This window comes from Argiope bruennichi, chromosome 2, assembly GCF_947563725.1.
Source record: "Argiope bruennichi chromosome 2, qqArgBrue1.1, whole genome shotgun sequence".
NCBI classification, from domain to species: domain Eukaryota; kingdom Metazoa; phylum Arthropoda; class Arachnida; order Araneae; family Araneidae; genus Argiope; species Argiope bruennichi.
Window position 1 is genome coordinate 138,914,735 of NC_079152.1, and position 20,970 is coordinate 138,935,704.

General features: G+C 27.5%; 1 protein-coding gene across 4 annotated transcripts in view; it reads left to right on the plus strand.

Moving 5' to 3' along the window:
- The window catches only part of LOC129957336 (xaa-Pro aminopeptidase ApepP-like), a 124,190-nt gene that overhangs the window by 64,725 nt on the left and 38,495 nt on the right, over positions 1 to 20,970 (plus strand). For 3 of the 4 annotated variants that reach the window (XM_056069629.1, XM_056069621.1, XM_056069636.1), the window contains exons 3-6: positions 16,831 to 16,941; positions 17,651 to 17,714; positions 17,797 to 17,999; positions 19,113 to 19,260. In XM_056069629.1, coding sequence (XP_055925604.1) covers positions 16,831 to 16,941; positions 17,651 to 17,714; positions 17,797 to 17,999; positions 19,113 to 19,260 — 526 coding nt within the window. Of the gene's footprint in view, positions 1 to 8,717; positions 13,122 to 16,830; positions 16,942 to 17,650; positions 17,715 to 17,796; positions 18,000 to 19,112; positions 19,261 to 20,970 lie in introns of those variants that run through there. The other variant, XM_056069612.1, reaches the window with a different exon arrangement.

Here is a 20,970-nt window from a genome sequence, read left to right on the forward strand (position 1 = left end):
TTACTCAAAATAGATCTAACTGGACTAGCCCTTTTAATTATATCGTAAGAATTACTGCGAATTTCGTAACGAAATTTAATTCGTATAAATAAAAGAACCTACTGAGTTGAATAATTGAAAACTCTGAAGTTCCATAATGGGAAAAAGGTTCAAGATAGTCTTTAATTAACTCTATTAATCGGAACAAATCCGTCTCATGGAATGCAATCTAGGAAAACAAATGTCAGATGAAAATTACTTAGATCTGTGTGAGGGTTTTTTACGTCATTTCAGCCATTGCAAATATGAACAAACAAAGGAAAAGGGACAGAGGAAAATTTTAATTTTCGTTCAAAATACCTTAAATTGACTCGAAACCGCTCAACATCCTTTTGCTATATTGTTCGAATTAATTTTGATAACGAAAAAAAGAAGATTTTTTCTAAAACCTTTGATTTTTAAGTACTGCATACTTTAAGTAGACTGATAAATATTTATGTATATTAGTATCTATATCCACCTTTAGCAGAAACGACCTCTTCAACAAGTCTTGGCACTGATTCCACTAGTGTAGCGCACATGTTCTTGATTTCATCATCGTGGAATCACACTTATTTCTTAGTTTATCTTTTATTATTGCACTTTTTATCTTTTGTTTTGTTGTCGTGCAATTCATAGCTAAACGACTATTGAGAATGTGCCGCAAGTTCTCAGTGGAATTTTGGTCTGCTGAATTACCGGGCCAATCAAGCACTTTTATTTTCCTGTATAAAAGCCTGGACCAATTTAGAAGTTTGGAAAGAAGCCATGTGAAATATTCCGTCAAATGTTTCCATGAATGGAACAATCCTACTGTGTAATATTTCTATGTAAATGGCAGAATTCATCATGCCTTTAAGAGCAATTAAGTTTCTAGTGTCATTTGTTGTGAAAACGCCTTCAAAATATCTGTTTAGTAGAGTGTTTCACAGTTTGTTGGATATGAATTACAGAGTTTCACCTTCACTTCGTCTTTTACACTTGATTTATATCCCTGCGCAAATAAAAGTTTCATCACTGAAAATCACCTACTTCCAGTCATTTACAGTCCATGATCAGTACTTTTTGGCCCCTGTTAAATGTTTTTTCATCATTTTCTGAGTTAGAAATTGTTTTTTCCTCGGTTTTGTTGCCTTTCAACCAAAAACTAGAAAGCTTTCCAGAACCCTTTCCATATAGTTGAGGTACTCACTTCAACACCATGATTCAATAATTACATTCGAAAGTATGTGCTTGTCTTTCTTGGATTTATTTTGTTATTTCTTATTAGAATTTCATCATTTCTTGGACTAGTTTTGATGTGCACCCACATTTTAATTTTCTTTTTGGAGACGATGATCCTTAATTTTGAAGTATTCTTAAAATCCTTGAAACACTCAATTTCTCCACTCCAACTGCCGTAAATATACCTCTCAGAATCATAGAAATGTGTTTATTAAGAACGATTATTTAAGAACCCTTCCTCGGATTAATATCCATATTTGAACAAGCAAAAGTAGCACGTGTTACACGGAATGCAAAATTATAAACTGTCACGCTGGAAGGTTCACAACTGATACATGAAAACCAGTCAAACGAGTAAATTATAGTCAAGGTCAACCCGTCACACTACCTCTAGGCAGATATAACCGATTTGAGGGGGTTTGGGACATCACTGGTAATCACATATCAACCCATACCCGAATTAATTCGAACATTATTGTATTATAAGTCCTCTGCTCAAAAAATAAAAGCAAATAATTAGGTTTCAAAGTCTTAATCATATAGAAGAAACTTAAATCCGAGGTGCACCGCTTCCCTGTATTTTAAAAGCCATATATTTAATATTTGGCGGTGCCGATATTTAAGAACAGATAAATTATTTATTAATATCCAACATGATCAAAACTGGGAATTTCTTAAATTCGTACGGGAATTATTCTTTGATATAAATTCTGAGATGACTAGGGATGACGAATATTTTACGAGCGGTTATTACGTAACCAATATCATAAAGTCACAAATACCAGTGATCAATACTTTTCAAAGAGGGGTGTGATTCGATTGTGGTGATGTTCATGTAGAGTGTTGTATAAAGCATTTTATAACTATTAGGAAATTAACTCTTTTTTTCACTAACAACCATCGGAACATCACTGCTTAGCGCACGTATACATAAAACGGGGATTTTCCCGGGCGAAGTATTAACATAAATTGTATTAGGAAAAGTAGATAGGTAGCGCTTTAGAATGACATGAATGAAAGGTGGCGCTACGATCACTACACGATCTTACTGGTCATATTTCGATTACAGGTTTTGAATCACGATATGAAGTAAAAATCGATACGATATCACTGAAATTAACCGGAGCGGTGACTTCACCGGAAAGTAACAATCGATACGATCTGTCCAATGGAAGCTCTCGAACAAAACAGAATACGAGAAATCTGTGAATGGATTGAAAAGTGAACGGACCGGTTATTGGAATTATCGTATCATGAAATTTATCGGAGCGGTGATTTCACTGGAAAGTGTGAAGTCGCCGCTCCATTTCATGAGAGTAATCTTGATTTTCCGATATACGCATTTGATGATGCACTATTCCATACAAATCTTTTTTTATTGCTTGTGACTTGACTTTGCATATATTCCGTTTACTGCTGGCACCATCTATTGGTAGAATATAGAACTAAAGTAAACAATTTAAAGAAATGACATATATATTTAATTCAAATTTTTCAGAAAATGGTTTATTCCAATAAAGAAATTAAATAAATAGTTTTGAAAAAAATCAAATTGTAAATCAAGTAAGCTGAAATAGATAAATTAATTCAATCACACGTTACTTAAATTAGTAAATTAAATATTAATTACAATTAATAAATTTTATATTGAATATTAAGTAATAATTTTTAATTAATTTAATAATATGATTGAAATAACAGATATTTGGAACAAATATTTAAAAATAACAATAGCAAAATTATTTGTTATTCAAAAAATTGTGGATTATGCATCTCTAGCGGCCGTATTCACCAAACCGGTTGCTAAACATCGGATCGTTCAACCCATGATCAACGATTAATCATCAACCAATGATCATTGGTATTCACGAACGGTAATTTCACGACTAAGCATCAAGGTTACGACAATCAGCTTTTTCTGCCTTTTTCAACCGGAAATGGATCTTCATTGGTCTATATATATCACATGATTATCAGCTGATGGGTGGCGCTGTTTCGTGTTTTTGTTGTTATTTTGTTTCTTTCCCAGATGTGTACAAGTATCAAACGAGAAAACGAAGGTGATATTGCCTAGTGATAATCTCACCGATTTGCTTACATGATATTATAGCTTTTCGTAGGATTGTTTCTCTGACTATACATTATTAACCAAGTATATTTTAAATTTCCACTCTATTATTATGTAATAAAACATTTGAGCATTTGCTCTCTTTTGAATTGAGAATATGCATATTAGCTGTGCTTTGAATAGTTTTCCAATGAATTAAACTTTTACAAAAGGTCTATCTGAATTAAATTTTTGAAAAAAATGCATATTAACCTTAAATTAGTTCATTTACTTATGGAAATATTTAAACATTTTTTTATATAATTATAGAGTATATACATAAACAATAGAAATAACAAACTGCTGCAAACTGATTTCGCAAGTGAGGAGTTCATTGAAGTTTCTTCTAAACAATGAATTTAACAAAAATTGTAGTATCCTGTATTTTTAATATAATAAAAGAGGAGAAAATGTAGTGTATAAAATCTTGCTTACAAGTATTATGACTTTCATATTAGTAAATAATTTTCATTTACACAAAATATTTCAATTTCCAAAGGTTATTTAAATTGCAATGATATCTCTGGAAATCCCATATAATTGTTTGCATGAAGTTTATAGCATATATTACAAACTTCTCTTTAAGATTGTTATTAGACTTTCAGCATTTATTTTTAAACAAATAGGTTTTAAACTTCCACAATATATTATATTTAAAAAAAAATACTAAGATTGTTTTTGGTGTCAATATTTAAATATGTATTAGCTGTCTACATATTCAGTAGTGTTTGAGATAATTTTTTTCCCTCAAAGCGGAATAAAAGTAAAAAATACTTATTCTGTGGTATGCTTTTATTTCCATCGAAAAGCAATTATGGAAAAATTTTCTTTTATTAACTATCAGAATATTAAATTTTTACATATATTTTGTTAAAAAAGATATAAATTTATTGTTATAAATGTCAGAATATATACATATAAGAAGAATATATACATTCAGAATATATGCTGCAAATCAGAAAATTCAAATTATAAACAAAAGTCAGTGAAAATTGTATATGAATATTGAAGAATTCTTATGAAAAACAAGAGCCTTTTTTGCCAAAATAAATATTCATGCAATAATTTTTTATAATATTTTATTATTGTGGAAGTGAATTAGCTCATTTGTATCTCATATCTAAAACTTTTTATAAACAATGAATTTAACAACTCTTTAAATTTGAATGAGTTAATTGTCAGTTTGACAACATGTACTTCACAATCTTGCCATTACAAATCTGCATAAAAATAATATAAATATTGATGACAACCATACTTATTTTAGAATTGCTATCCTTGAATAAAAGAAATGATTAATTTGCACATCATAAGCACTCACCACTCACTTTTGTACAAATAAATTGAGTGGAAAAACATCAACAACCAACAATAAATTTTTTAACACTTTCTGCTTGATGATTCAAACTTAATCAAAAAGCAACACAGTTTAACTTGATTAGCCTGTCAGAAACTAGTAATAATATTTTAATTCTTTCAAGTAAATGTGAAATTCCATTTGTTTCAACAAGTTTTTGCCTTTTTTTTATTTATTTTTTTTATTCCCAGGATTTTGTACCAAAAAAGTTATTAATTTTTTGATATTTTAACATTTAGTTTCTACTCATACTTGAATAATATCTGTCACTTTATTATATTAATTTCCAACGATGTTTTTAATTATTCATATCTTCATGACAATCATTACTTCCTGAAATCATAAACCTATGAGCACAACATCTAACTAAATACTGTTAAGTCAGCATAATTTCATTTGTTTAACTGTCAAATTTTTCAACTCAGGATCTTGTGTATTTAAACAAGGAATCTCTTTCTATATTTAAATTTGATGAAAGATGATCCAAATTGAAATGTTTCAAAAAAGTAAAAGAATTTTTCACAAAATTTTTTTTCTTGAAATCATCTTAAATATTATTCTAATAGGTTACATTAAACTGTCAGTTAAATTAAGTTGAATTTTTAAAATAAAAACCTCTTTTTTAAAATTTTATATTTGCATCATAATTTGTAGAAATTTGAATTAACTCGGATAAGTTATTATCTATACTTGTTTTTCAAATTCCAAAATTTTCAAATCACAATTAATCTATTTTCTTTGTTTTTCACACACTTCTCAGAATGTCTTAAAATATGCAAAATTAAAAAAGGACTTCTGTATACAAAAATCTATTTTATTCAAATTTGACTCGAAAAGTAACATATATGAATTACAAAAGAAAATTCTGACAGAGAAGTTACAGCTTCTACAAGCATTAAAACAAAGTTCCATTAAAGGTACTTTAAAATATAACATTCATGCTGATTATTAATTCAAAATTCTTTTACAAGAATTACAAGAAAGTGTCAATAGAGGTGCAACATTAATGCTGATTCTTAATACAAAATTCTTCTATATGTGTCTTTTTATTTCTCTAATACATATACATATTGTAATAAGATAATGAGCACATAAAACCACTAAAAAATAACTACACTGATATGAGTCATACATGCATGTCATTTTCTATAAATCATAAAAAGAACAACATCAAATTAAAAATATATTTGATTTTCAAAGATGGGAATAAGGAATTATTTAGTCATTTCTATACAGATAAATTCAAAAAATAATCAGGTAGAGAATACATTAGAAATAATGTTAAAATTTGTTATGTAATGAGAAGGAAAACATTAATAAAAATTGGTAATCATTTTCAGCAGATAACAAAGGTCAAAATTTGATTTCTTTAAAAAATGTTAATTTTATACACATTGTTGAAGATTAAAGCTGAAGTAAACTGATATTGTAAAAGAGATTAGCTATATTGAGTAACTAAGCACATTATTATATCACACAATTTATAAGTAACAAAAGTAATTTCTTTAAATTTCTAATTATTAATCATAATAAAAACTGCAATAATTCTTTTTCTATAAAATAAATAATAACATAAAAAATCAATTTACTAAAAAAAAAAAAAAAAAAAAAAAACTTATATACCCATGTGAAAACAGTGTACAATCATGGAAATGAGTCATACAGGAAAGTTTCAAAAATACAAAAAGCAATCCTGTATAATCATCACCAGACAGATGAAAAAGATTTTTTTTGTTTGTTGCTTTTCTTTCTTTCTTTTTTTTTTTTTTTTTTTTCAGGAGGAAAAGGCTGTTCCTTATTTCTTCCATATCTTTGCAAGTCTTTAATCTGAGAAATGTGAAATAAGAATTAATTATATTATAAATAACTAATAAAAAAAATTGCTAATTTAACAATAATACTTACATGACATACTTAAAAATTGATAGTATAAACACAAATATTATAATTTATTTGATTATAATATTAAATTTTTTAAATATTATAATATTTGATATAAGACAAAAATTCCATTTTTTGTAACTAAATTTAGAATTCATTTATACAGTACTTTTTAAAACTTTTTTATATATATAAAAAAAAGACATAAGATATTCTATTCTCAATCACTAGAAATGTGCATTCTAAAATATTTGTAAGTGATTGCAGATAACTTTGGAAAATATTCTACAGAAAGAATATTTTTTTTCCTAATCTTAAAATATTATTTGTTCAACGAAAACATATTTATTATTTAGGTGGTTGTTTCTCAAAAACCCTTCTTGCTTTATTCATACAAAAATCTGCCGTAATCATTGATATACAGTGGTATAATGGTAGGGGTAGAAGAATAAGATTTTTCAATATGGAATAAAGCATAATTAAAATGTTAAGTTTATATTGCAAATAATCTTTAATACTTGAATTCTTTATTATATTTTTACAGATTTACAAAATTGAAAAATAAAAGGAGCAAGGTTAAAATTGATTAACATGTACACTGTCTATGTAAAGAATGGGAAAATTTTCTTATAGCATAACAAATGCAACAACTGTTACAGATGAATTCTAGTTATAAAAGTAATATTAAAAGTTAATTAAAAATGATTTGAAAAAATATTACATACATACATTATCAATTTTTAATAACTTATATCGCCATAATAACATAATTAAAAAAACTATAAGACTACACAAATGATATGAATATGTATAGATATGAAATAACTTATTTTATTAGCAAGTCATTAGATTAACCAGATAGAAAATATGCAATAAAATGTTTTTAATGGAAGTATTTTAAGGAACAAAAAACTGTAAAACAGTATTGACAAAAAACAGTATAATCGTACTAAACTTGATGAGTTTTCTAAAAGGTATTAATAAGTTTAGAAAATTCTTTTAATTATAATTCCTTTGCTTCAAAAATTTGAATGTTCACGGAATTATACAAATGACAGATTCTAATTTTAATTCCAGAAAATAATAATCAAAAATCAACTCGGATATAATAACAATAAAAAGGGATTCCCATATGAACGATGTAAAAGGGATAAATGTAAACATACCTCAAGTCGCTCAGATTCATTATTTGGTAGGTAAATGAATCTTGGCCTCATTTCAGCTATACATCTAGATACTTCATTTATAGCCCGGCAACATGATGACTGGATAGTTTGATTGAAATCACCAATTATTTTTTGATGACTTCCTGAAGCAAAAAAACGTAAGGCAATACACAATTTCTCTTCAGTAGTTACAGCACTGTTTCGTAAAATATTGATGCTTAATTTCTCCTTCTCAAAGATAAAATGCATTGGAAACAAAATCACATTCATCTAACAAATCCAAATCAGAAACTCTGTCAGTGTAAATTATTCACCTCCTATCTGATATCAACTGCAATAGTTCCAATGTATCTAAATCCTCCATGTTTGTTTGAAAACTAATGTAACAGTTGTCCTTCTTGAGAACTGCGCATGCGGAAAACCGTTGATCAAATGTGATCATCGGAAGTCCATGAATCAAAAAATGGGGGAAAACAGGGGGAAATTGACAACGGGTTTGGTGTGGTGAATACCGATTTGACTGCTGAACAGCGTTTAATCATCAGCCGATGTTTAACAACGGTTGGTGAATACGGCCGTAGAGATGACAAAAGAAATGCCAGATACATTTCTACTTTCCTTTGGAACGCAAGCAAAATATTTTTACAACCAGTGATGTCCCAAGAGATAAAAAAAAATATCCTCTCACTATATTATACAATTTAAATCATATGCTGTGTTTAACATCCTAAAATTCTGAGTTCTTGTCTTCCTTTATATGTTCCATAAATATCAAATTTCATCGGATTTATTTTATTTTTTTTCCAATTTTTGAATTTAATTCCAGTAAAGTCAAAACTGTGACCGTACAATTTGTGTATCTCTGACAGTAAACATTATTGTGCTGTGCGGTACATTTTGATTCATTGAAATTTCCACTCTGTTATAAATTTTTCTCTTTGATATTATGTATTTTTCTGTTTAGTAATGGCTTGTGAAGAGGATGTAGATTTCGATGAAGACATCATTTTTCCTAATTCGCCTCTTGGTTGTTATGTGCAAGGACTTCAAAATTCTGAAGTTAATTTGTTCGACGAATGTTTTACCTCCCCAGAAAGTATGCAAGAGTGCTGTGATAAATCAAAACTTCTTCTTGATAATGAAAATAACCAGCGGCTATCGTTTACAGAACATGTGCTTGCTTTATATAACATTTGCTTTCGTTTTACATCGTCTTTTCTTGCCTTGCCTATTTACTTCATGATTGAGCTGTCCGATATTAAACATTGTTTCAATATAATTAAAAAATACAAACTTTTGATATACGAGGATGAAGTATTTCTTAAATCGTGGAGTTCAGAATACGTGAAATATGGAGATAAAGGATTATCAGACTATAAAAGCAAGTGCCTTAAATGGGTGCTGATTTTTCTCAGTTTTTTGACAAGTATAGCTATGTATTATATACTGATGTACTATTCTTCGTACTCTTCATTCATTCAAGTGCTTTGCATTTTCCTTTTTTTGTTTATCATTTTATCTATGTTATTTTGTTCTGTGTTATCTATCGAATTTGCTCTCTGTTTCCATGTTGACTCTCTTTCTCACCACTCATCAGACATACTTGTATTAATTAAGAAATGCATACGACTTATACAAGAAGCCGAATTAATTGCAAGAGGTTTCACAGCTGCTTCAGTTACTGGAGCAGCAGAACATATTGAATTGTCATCCAGATTACCAATTAACTCATGCTGTCGACAGTATTCTGAACTTCGAAAGCGACTCTTTTCCTGGATGAAAAATATCTTCATGAAGTATAAAACTAAAACATCTGTTGTACAGCAAAAAATCTCTCTAGAACCAGTTATCGATTTTCCTGTTTGCTTGGCTTCTTTGAATATTGAGGAATTTGGAGGTCTATTAAATTTTGACATAGATTCTTCTGAACTTGCAGAGGTAACAGATAATTTTTCAATTTCATCTCTAAAAACTATGTATCACTTAATGGAAATGCAGATTTCAGAGTTTTTCAAGTATCTCATTATTACTGCATCCTTAGCTGCTAACAGTCAACCTAAAGACTGGAAGCAAGTGAGTTATGTGCAGTGTTTAAAATCTAGTGTAATTACTTTATCAAAAGATATCAGCATTTTCTCAAAAAATATTAAACATGCATATTATTATTATCAGAGTATTGAAGCTTCATATATTGAAGATCGAGATATTCATCATTCTGAACCAAAAATGGATAAATCTAATCTAAAAATTACTGTTCATAACATGACTCTGCATCTTAAAGCAGCTCTTTTACAATTAATACAAATTGAAAATAATTTAGATTTTGCAAATTTCATGGAGAAAAAAACTGAAAATGCAGAAATGCTTCGTTCAGCTCTTAAAATAATACAGTCGGAAGTATCTGCGTTTGAGGATAATGTTAATGAATCTCATAAGATTTTAAATGATTTGTTAAATCCAGATCAAACTACTTCCACTAATGTTATTTTGCCTACTATAAAAGAGCAAAAATCTCCAGATTTACATTCTGTCGTTGAGAAGTGTGATATTGAAAGAGAGATAATTGATGAAGTGTTTGAAGATATCATAACTAATGTACCTAGAGAAAATAATGGACAAGAATGTGAATTTTCTCAGAAAGAGGAAGTGGAAAAAAGTGTAGAAATGTCTTCTCACCTCTTAAAAGAACTGAAAAATGTTCTTGTTGTGAAAGCTGATGAGCACAGGGTTAGAGAACAATTAGCATTGGCTAAAAAATGTAATGAAACAAAACAAATAGATTTCCAAGAAAATGAATCTCAATCATCTGTAGGAAGTATAAAAACTAATAATTTTATAGATGACAATATGGGGCAAAATTTAAACATAACATTAGAAAAGGAAGGTGTAAATAATTCTGAAGATAAAATTGAATCTGTTAAGTATGAGAAAGATGCAGTTTCATTAGATTCAGTAGCATCTCAAGTGAAGCAAGTGTGTCCTTCTAATGATGATGATGAAGATGAATCTAAATGTTCTTGGAATGAAGCTATTTTTTCCATCCATGAGGAATTATCTGATACCTTGAAATTTACATTACCCAGAACTGATTCTTTTGCTGCTACCATTGCTTCTGCTGCTGCACAAAGGCAGAAATTGTTAGGTTTGACATCTGAAGAATTTATTGGTGAAAGTGATAGTGATGAGTCATAGATCATTCCTTTAATAATTTTTCTCCAGTTTTTTTAAGTAATTCTCTGAAAGTGTTTTTGTCCAAAAACTACAAAGTATTAGTATCTGTTATGCTTATCGGAAAGCAATCAGCAAACATTTATCATCAATGTGTTTTCTACAGAATAAGTAATTGAGAATTTTCATGGTGAATTGTAAATACATTTATTTTTTTATATTCATTCTTTTTGAGTTTATTTATTCCAACAATCACTTAATAATTTATTTCATGTTTTATATATATAATTACATAATTGCTTGTTATCATGTATTTTTTCTACTTAAAATTAGATGCATCATATTTTGCAATATGTCTTTATAGATATTAAGAACTTATTTGTGCTTGGTGAAGATAACATCTGTAATTGTTGCAATGAAAGAAGTGTTTTATGCTTAATAACAATTGCCATCAATGTAATAAAAATATTAAATATTGATCGGAATATTAATTTTGTATACTGATTTCATTTGAAGAGTTGAATGGATGAACAGGCTGATTAACAATTTAGTGAATTTATGAAAATCCTCTTTGAAATTTATAGAATGCTCTTTTATATTTCATTCAATCATTATTTTGTAGCATTCAAAATGTTGGGTGTTTCATTAACATGTTTATAGCTGTTCTGATCAGATAATTTTTTTAAAATGTTTGCACATAATATTTTCATTCACTTGTGCATTTCAGAAATAAGAATTTCATATTCCTGAAAGAATGCATTATGTCCATATTAGCATTTGATAACATACATAGATACCGTAATGAAACACATAACTGTGTTTATATGATTTTGTCAATATTTTCGACATTAATTGGAGCAGAAAAATAAATAATTGAATTTTATAAATGCAATAAAAAACGTCATAAAATAAATTATGTTTGAATGATTGAAGTTAGCTTCAAAGTCATTTAGATTTTTCTTTTTGACTTCATAAAAAAAATCATGTTCATAAGAATGTTTTTAGCATAAGGAAGCTGTTTTAAATTTTCAATCTTTCAGACAGTTAATTCTGCTCTAAGTTGTTGGTTGTCCTTTCCATCTACACATTTTATAAATTATCTTATGCCTTTATTCTACTTCTGTAAATAAATTCTCTTGAAAGGTTCATTTGGATTATAACATTCCTTATTTATACATGTGGAAGTCAAATTCTTCTAACCTGATCTATTTTGTATTGTCTGCTAAAGTCCCTTTTTATTTTATTTTTTTCTGGAAATTCTTTTTAGTTATATAGTTTGAGTTTTAAATGCAAAAAGTAATGTTCTTGAAATGATTGTTTTTACCACTTTTTATTATAAATTAATAGAATTACTATAGGTGGTATATAGTCTTGGGTTCCCAAACATTTTTTTTTTTCCGTCTTTGTAAAATCTTGATTGCTTGAAGAATTGAATGTCGCCTCTAATCCTCAAGCTAATGTTAATAATTAATGATTGTTTCCATGCCTGAAAACCAGGTCTTGTCAGTGGGCTGTTATGTTATGCAAGGTCAATGTGTTATTCATAATGCAAAATATCATTAGGCCTTGATACATATTTCTTAAGTGTCTTCCTGATTAAGCCATCTTATTTGAATACTTAATGAAATAATTGAGCATTCTATGCTTGTGCAGGCCATAATGATTTTTTTTACCTGAGAACTTTCTTAAATATATATATATATATTGCCATATAATGTTCATTCACTCAGTTTTTCTATACTTATAAAAGTGTCTTTGGTATCTACACAAATCTATTATTCTAACAGTCATGAAATTCATTACACAGGTAGTTGTAATGATTACTTAATATACTTAGAAACCTAAATTTAAAATTTAATATAATTTTTAATTTAATATTTTGTATTGTTTTGTTTGATTTTTGTGCATATTTGCTCTTATAATCATTTCGATTTGTGGGGTAAAAATCTTTGTACATTCATAGAGGACAAATTATTTAATACTCGTTGATATGTAGTTGCTGGAAATTAGTTTAGCACCCCTATTATAATTTCTGAATTTTAAAGAAATTTAAAGGGTCATTTTTCCTAAAAATTGTAAGAATTGAATTTCTTAAAATATTTATTTCAGAATTTGTCCTAAAATTCTGCATTCTAGTTTTGTTCTGTTTTATTTCCAAAATTTTTGAGGTCATTGTTTCAAAATATCTTCCTAACTTAAAAAGCGAATGATAAAAATACCTATTTTCATTTTTTTTAAATTTCTATGTAAATACTGTTATTCTTTCCCCTCTTTCTTTTTTAACCCTTTAAAGGGCCATTTTTTTCTAGTCGTATTATGTTAAAATATTTTTAGGCTTGAAATTAGAATAAGAAAAGGGATTCATTTAGCTTATTAGATAAATGTAATTTGATTGATTAATTAATTAATTTGGTTAATTAATAATTAAATAACAAATCAAGACATATCATTTTGTCTGAGATAAAGAACTGAAGCATCTAAGTTTCTCTTACTAAAAAAATGTGTCAGAACTTATGCCAACCTACATAATTTCATACAAAGATTGATAAATTTGGTGGGAAGCATTCTTCCTACGGCCCTAGAAAGGGTTAAAATAGCCATTTAGTAACTTCAACTTGTGATGATTCTGTTGTGGGCTTTAATTGAAAATAATAAGTATCTTGATTATAAACTATTTTAAGCAATGTGTTAAGATTTTATTTTCTCTACTTAAATTAAATCATCACTGCATTTTAGGAAGTGAAATTCTGGTCATTCCAAAAATTATAAAGTCTTTTTTTTTTTTTTTGCACATTTTTTTTCTAATTAATTACATAGTTTCTTGCAAACATTTTAATTTTTTTGTTTCTCTTTTTAAAAAAACATATTTATTTTCAGTTATTTGTTTTGATCTTCATCCCTGGTAGATATCATTGTCATAAAAAAAAATGTGCAGAATCAAAAATGGATTGCATTGTTTTCATAACTGTAATGTAGTTCTTGTTTGATTTTGCTGCACATTCATCATGTCATGGGCAACATCTTGCTGTTTGTTCTGCTAGTCAGTTGTAAATTAAAGCCTGTTAATTTGTACAAAAAAAAAATTTGATAAGCCATTACAGCCTTGATTTGTATTTTACTCTTGTATAAATAAATACTATTTGAGGCTTTTGTTTTCTAGTTCTTTTATTTAAAAAAAAAAACAACCTACATTTTAAAAGAACAATAGCTGTATGCTGCATACTATACATTCATAAAAAATTTTAATGATTTTGATTAAAAACATGTGATTTACTTTCTCAAAATAATATATTATAGAAAAAATTATTTAACTACTTTAAATTTGTATTTGAAATATCTAACATTGCTGTCAATATTATAAATGGCTTTTTTCCTTGTTCCACTAATAGGGGTACCTGACAAAAACTTGACAATCTTCTCTATAACTCTCCTTTCTAAATGTTAGCAATAGCATTATAGTGCCAATTCTTGACGAGAATTGAGACCCCACTCATGGGATAATACCTACTTATAACTCTATTCCAAATTAGTAAAATTTTGTAGCCTAATAATATAAAATTTATTATAATTTCACAATGAGTTTTTTTATATATTGCTTTTATTCACTCAGACATTTATTCATATTTGTGGATAATTCTGTCTTGCTTATAAGTAAAGTATCTTTTAAACATCTGAGTGAAGAATTAAAATTTAATAATTTGATTTTTTTAAAAGGGAGACTCCTGCTCTTGGTTTATTTGCTGCTTATTGTGCTACCCATTGAATTTTAACCCATTAAAAGATTTTCATTCATGGAAGTCTTGTTTCTGCATTTAAGCTTTCATAATTTAATTTGGTATTTTTTTTAAAAATAAGAATAAATCATTATTTTAAAAACAAATATAAATTATTAGTATAAACATTTAAATTTCCTAAAGTTAAATAGTATGCATAAACTGGCCTACAGAAAAAGCAAAAAAAAAAAATTGAAATGCATACTTTAGTTAAAGCAGATATTATTTTTTTATTCAAAAATATGGAGTTGAAAACATGAACATGAAGTATTAACAGAAATGCTCTAAATAACTTCGATACTTAAAAAGTAAAATATTTTAGCAATATGATTAAGAATGTTCAAGAGTTTCCATTCTTAAAATATGCAGTGTGGCTTAATCTCACTATCATATTATTTTGGATCTTTTGCATTTTTCTTTTAAACATATTTTTTATGCATTTCTAATTTTCAATACATTAAGTTTTTCTTGAAATGCTTTTTTCCCGTCTAATATATTTCATAATTGCTTATCAATAATATTTTGGAATCTTAAAACCGTTTCCTAGAATTTGTTGCCAGACGATGTCTTGGATATAAAATTAAAATTAATTAAAGGGCACGTAAAGTTAAAAAAAAATATTGTATAGTTATCTGATGCACAACTGTGTAAATTTTCAAAATTCTAGTACAACAGAAATTCCATTATAAATCAATGACACGATTCTGTCTTTACAAATTTTAAAACAAACCAAACTGAATAAAAGTGTATTAACATGATATCTTAAATTATATTCTGTGAAATACTTCAAGAATTGATTTCAAATCGAATCAATTTGAACAATTAATTTCAAATAAAATTAATGAACTCTACCTTATAAAAAGAATATATTTTACTGCTCTTTTTTTTAAATAAAATTAAATTCAAATAATTATTTAATGAAAAATGCACCATTTTTTACAGCTTGCAAAGTAAGAAAAAATTGAGTGATTTTTTTAATAACTATTTTATTAACTATTATTTATTGAAAGTTTGTATAGATTTCAATAAGGAATTATTTCCTAATTTTTTTTCTTGCCTTAAATTTTTAACAATATGCAGTGTTTTTATCTACATAGGATTCGTTTTTAACTTTAAAGAAAAATTGCGTATTTGATTGCGTTTGCGTATCTTATGTACCTTTTTTTATGTATGTTTTATAATTTTTTTTTTCCCTAAATATCTATTTAATTTTAAAAATGCATTCTTGAAAAATTGCTTATTAAAACTAATGAAGGTATTATTCCATTGAATAAGTCCCGATCATTTTCAAGTTTGAATATTGTTGTTGTTCCTTTATCTTCGTCATTCGGCACTAAGACGGCAGTAATTGGAGCTCTAGTAACCGAATTGAGTTATAGAACTGCATTTTACTACTCTCTGTTAAAGCCTTACGGTAAAATTGAAGAGTTCGAATATTGTAGGGTTCCTAAGAGTAGGCAACAAACTCGCAAGGAGAACAGATATCAAAATTAAGAAACATGAACTTTTATACATTTATAAACAATATTCCGACATCATATAGGTTTTTTTAACTTTGTGCTTCATGATTAATCTGTTTTCTGAAAATTTCTAAAGCGCTCCTCAAACTTTTTATTCATATATATACAATAGAGTGCGATACATAGAAATCAAATAAGGAATATACAATATTGTTATTATACATCAATAAAAGTATTTTGATTTTATATAAATTAATTTTCAAAACGAATAAAGTTTTCAACTGGTAATAAGCAGATTTTTTTTTTTTTTTTTTTGATTGAATAATGCATATACCTTTATGCGTAGGGGTTTCCTCTTTAAGTCCTTTTTTCTTAGTCAGTTTCAGATCTATTGATGATCTTTAAGTAAAAATACATTTTCTGATATTTAATAAAAATGGAAATGCTATTATTTTCTTACTTTATGGATTATTCATCAATGAACACAATTTTCACGAAGAAAAATATATACTTGTGATTTTGAAAGGAAATGATATGATTTGAATGGCTGTGGTATATAGAATTTTTTAAAATTGGTTTTCCTGTATGTATTTGTTTTTCTTGTTTAATTATTACTTGCAATTTTTTTCATTTGATTTGATATCTGATTGAATGAAGTTTTTCTTTGAATGTGAAGAATGTGCTTGGTAGCCGAGTGAATACAACTGACAGATTAAGGCGTTTACGATTGAGGATGAAAGCTAGTGGCTACGATGCTTATGTTATACCTTCCATTGATGAGCATCAGGTAAATATATATACACAAATATATGTGTGTGTGTGTGTATTTGTATTGAATTATTAGAGATACAGAGGTTTACAATCTTCATTTTGATATCATAATAATAATAGTATGATTTGATATTGTTTCTCTGAAAATCTCCTTTAAAACGGGCAATGAAAAATAGATCGATTATCATTTATGCTGAACGAAAACACTCATGGAGTTATTCAAATAAGCCACCATCAATTATCAAAAAAAAAAAAAAAAAAAAAAAAACATGTTTGTGAGATCGAAAAAGGCACAGCTGCCTTTTCGATCAAAAGAATAATCGAAAACCAAAGAATGAATTCGATTAAATATATTAACAACTGAACTATACTACCTGTTTAGATTCTACTATTTTACAATTTAGAAAATGTATGTAAATGCCTTTATAAAAAATCAGGATTTCTCAAAAATTGGACTTAAAAAACGAAATTTCAAATGGCTTTATAAAGAACACTTTTAAACGTTAAGAATATTAAATTTTATTAAAAAAAAAAAAAAAAAAAAAAAAAACTTCATATTTTTTACAAAAAATCGGCTTTTTAACGTAGTCACTGACTTAAAAAATATAATTAATAATATTCTTGCCTCGCTTCTTTATTTTGTGCATATGCGTGTGTGTGTTGTATATTATTCAAACTGGTTTTCAAATGCGTTATAATTTCTTTTATCTATGTATTCGTTTTAGAGCAAGATAATGACTGATCACGATAAACGTCGTGAATTCATATCCGGATTTACTGGATCATCAGGTATAAGGAATAAATTTATCATCGTAATATTTTATTTATTTATTTATTTTGCCTCATTTTTTAATGGTCCGTTTCTTCACAGGGACTGCTGTGGTTCTCTCTGAATCGGCTGCCCTGTGGACGGACGGACGATATTTCATTCAGGCGGAGCAAGAACTTGACTGCAACTGGATTTTAATGAAGAGATACGAGCCCGGTGTGCCTGAGCCTGACGACTGGATCATTCGAACTCTTGGTGCTGGTGGGAGGGTCGGAGTGGATCCCAAACTGCTTCCTTACAATGTGGTACATATATTTATGTGTATAATAAACAGGGTTTACATAAATGATGTTCGTCTTAGTGCAAGATATTATAGGATTTTGTATTAATAGGGATTAAGCTATCTGGTATGGCCTCCTCAAAATTTTCTCGTACATTCTCTTTGTCCCTTTCTCGAGCTTAAAAAGTGGGAACCTTAGGCAAGATCGTGGAAGCCACTGGTACTCAGATTTTTTTCAGTCCTGCATGTGTTTCGTAGTATAGCTAAAAAAACCGAGTATACAGTGTGAGTTTCCCTCTTTTTTTCTGACCGATTAAAAAGAAAATTTGACATAGCTCGAAATTTTAATAGCAAGATCACGTGCCATGTTTCATTTATTTAAGTCATCGAGTTTTTGAATTATCGCATTTATGCATTTGCAAAAGTACAGACTACCACATCTTTGACGAATTTGTCACACAATTTGATATGGATGTACACTGTAGATACAAAATGTGTATAAGAAATTTTATTAATTTAAATCTTTGCATTGTGTGATTATCGTGATCGGACAATCAGACTTTCTTTTAATGAATTTCGTTCAAAGTTTGAAGTAAAACTAAAAATATGGTGTGAAGGCCATATACCAAATTTCATCTATCTAGCTCAAAGTTTTTTTTAGCTATCTTATTCAAAGCCGGATTCTCAGACATACATAACTCCAAAAAAGTATTTTTTTAATCTCAGGAAGATTTGAAACTTGAAGATTCATGAAAATGATGAATTCGAATTTTTTGAAGATTACAGAACTTTCTCTTTATATACTTCATGTGCAAGAAATTATAAATCCAAAACTACAGAATTCCGAGTCTAATGAAAGTTTAACAAATGCAGATTTTTTGACTATTAATATTTGAATAAACAATTTAATGAATTTTAAAAAATAACTAATCAAAGAAAATGTATTTAGAATAATTGAGAATGTTTTAATAAAAACAAATTCTCAGAATTTTGTTTCTTGTGTTTATAAATAGTATAATTTGAAAAAAAAAAAATGTCCCTTTTTTTACTGCAATGATTGTGAAATATATCTGAAGCCTTAATTTGTCATAATTTGAAAAGGCAAGTTATTTTAATTTTCTGAATCTTTATGTTTTAGTGGATGACCTTGAAAGAAAAATTAACTCACGAAGGCTTGTATCTCATGGAAGATAGTAGCAATCTAATAGATGACATTTGGAATATACCACAGGGTCGAGCACCTGAATCCATCTCTCATGTGTTCATACATGATATAAAGTATGCTGGTAATGTTGATTGTTTCTCAAATATTGATTGCATGCATTTTAAGTTTAATTGTTCTCTCAAAATAACCTCTCAAAAATAATTTCTTATTTCCCCATTGTTGTTTCAGTTTTTTGTTTTCTCAGTCATTAGAAATGGAATATGGAAAATCATTTGAATTCATTGCCTTTTTTATTAATGAGTTATGCTGAGTTGCTTTAAATAGTATTGTAAAATGAAAGGATAGTATGCACATTACATAAATTCTTTATTATTGTATGGCAATTTTTTTTCTATAGCAGCTATCTTCCATGAATAATTAGTTCACCTAGAATTTTTGTTGTATTTGATTTCAATTTTTACTTTTATGTGTTTATTTTCATAATTTATTCAGGATAGTATTTTTAAATTTTAAATGAATATAGAAATTTAAGTCACATTATTTCAATTGTCTTTCACTTGTTATCTGTACATGAGTCTTCTTATGGAGTCAAGCCAAATATTCAAATTGTAGTTGTCTACAATTCAATTGTCTGTCAATTGTAATTTCACATTCTTATTCTGTATACATTGTTGATTTTAATATTAAATTGGAGCAACACATTTGGCATTAATAGCATATTAAGTGAAGCATGCCTAACACTAGCTGATTATATAAAAATGCATATGCATATGAAAATATGCATATAAAAAATTAAAGAATAACAACCATAATCATGTAGAATACTGGGTTTATCTTCTAGTACATTTAATATCTTAGTGGAATGTGTTTAAACAAAAGCTTTTATTCCTTGGCATTTAAAATGGAAGAGAAATGCAATCAAACATTTCATGAAACAGTGTTTCTATTTCAGTTTCATCGCAACATTGAAAAATTTTATTGCAACTTTTGCATTAAATACTTTTAAAAAGAATTTAATTGGGAACAGATTGGTGCCATTAAAAAGAATTCTTTGAATATTAAAAAGATGTAAACACTGTTTTTTGTAAAATTATTTTTAAAAATTATAGAAGAAAACCTCAAAAATTTCATTGAACTTTTTATTAATTTTTACAAAATTTAGTGAAATAAGTAACCTTTTTTTTTTCCAATGTTCTTGTTTGCAGAATTCCTAAACGCGCACATTTTCTTTTTGTAGGGAAAGATATTCATTGTGAAGTTTTTAATCTTTAAAAAGATCTTACATGAATGTCATTTAATTATGAAAATTTTGAATGAAGATATAGTTGCCAATTAATAAAGACTGTGCAGGAAAAGTAGATTAATAGTTTGAAGATTTATAACCTTCATTGAATAAAAGTTTGGAAATTTTGTATATTTTTGCATTAGTTTGGCAATTTTTTTTTGCAATGAAGAAAAAATAATAAATGTCCATCTTGATCACAAATGAGGAATTATGAAATGCAATCAGTTTTGTTCTCAAAAAACAATTGTCATCACACATATGGCTAAAGTTGTTTACTCCTTGAATGTTTTGAGGTGGAAATACAGTTTTAATGTTTCTTTAATGGCAACCAATGATGGATTTAGGCATTCTATTGTCCCAGTCATTGGATGTTATCATACCCCTCTTTCAATGGCTGGTCAATTTAATTTCACATTTATAACTTAATTAACATATACTATTTATTTTATCAATTTTGTTAATATATATATAATATTTAATTTGAATATCTAAATGAAAAAAAATGGAATCTTGAAAAATTAACCATAATTATTAATGATTTCTTTA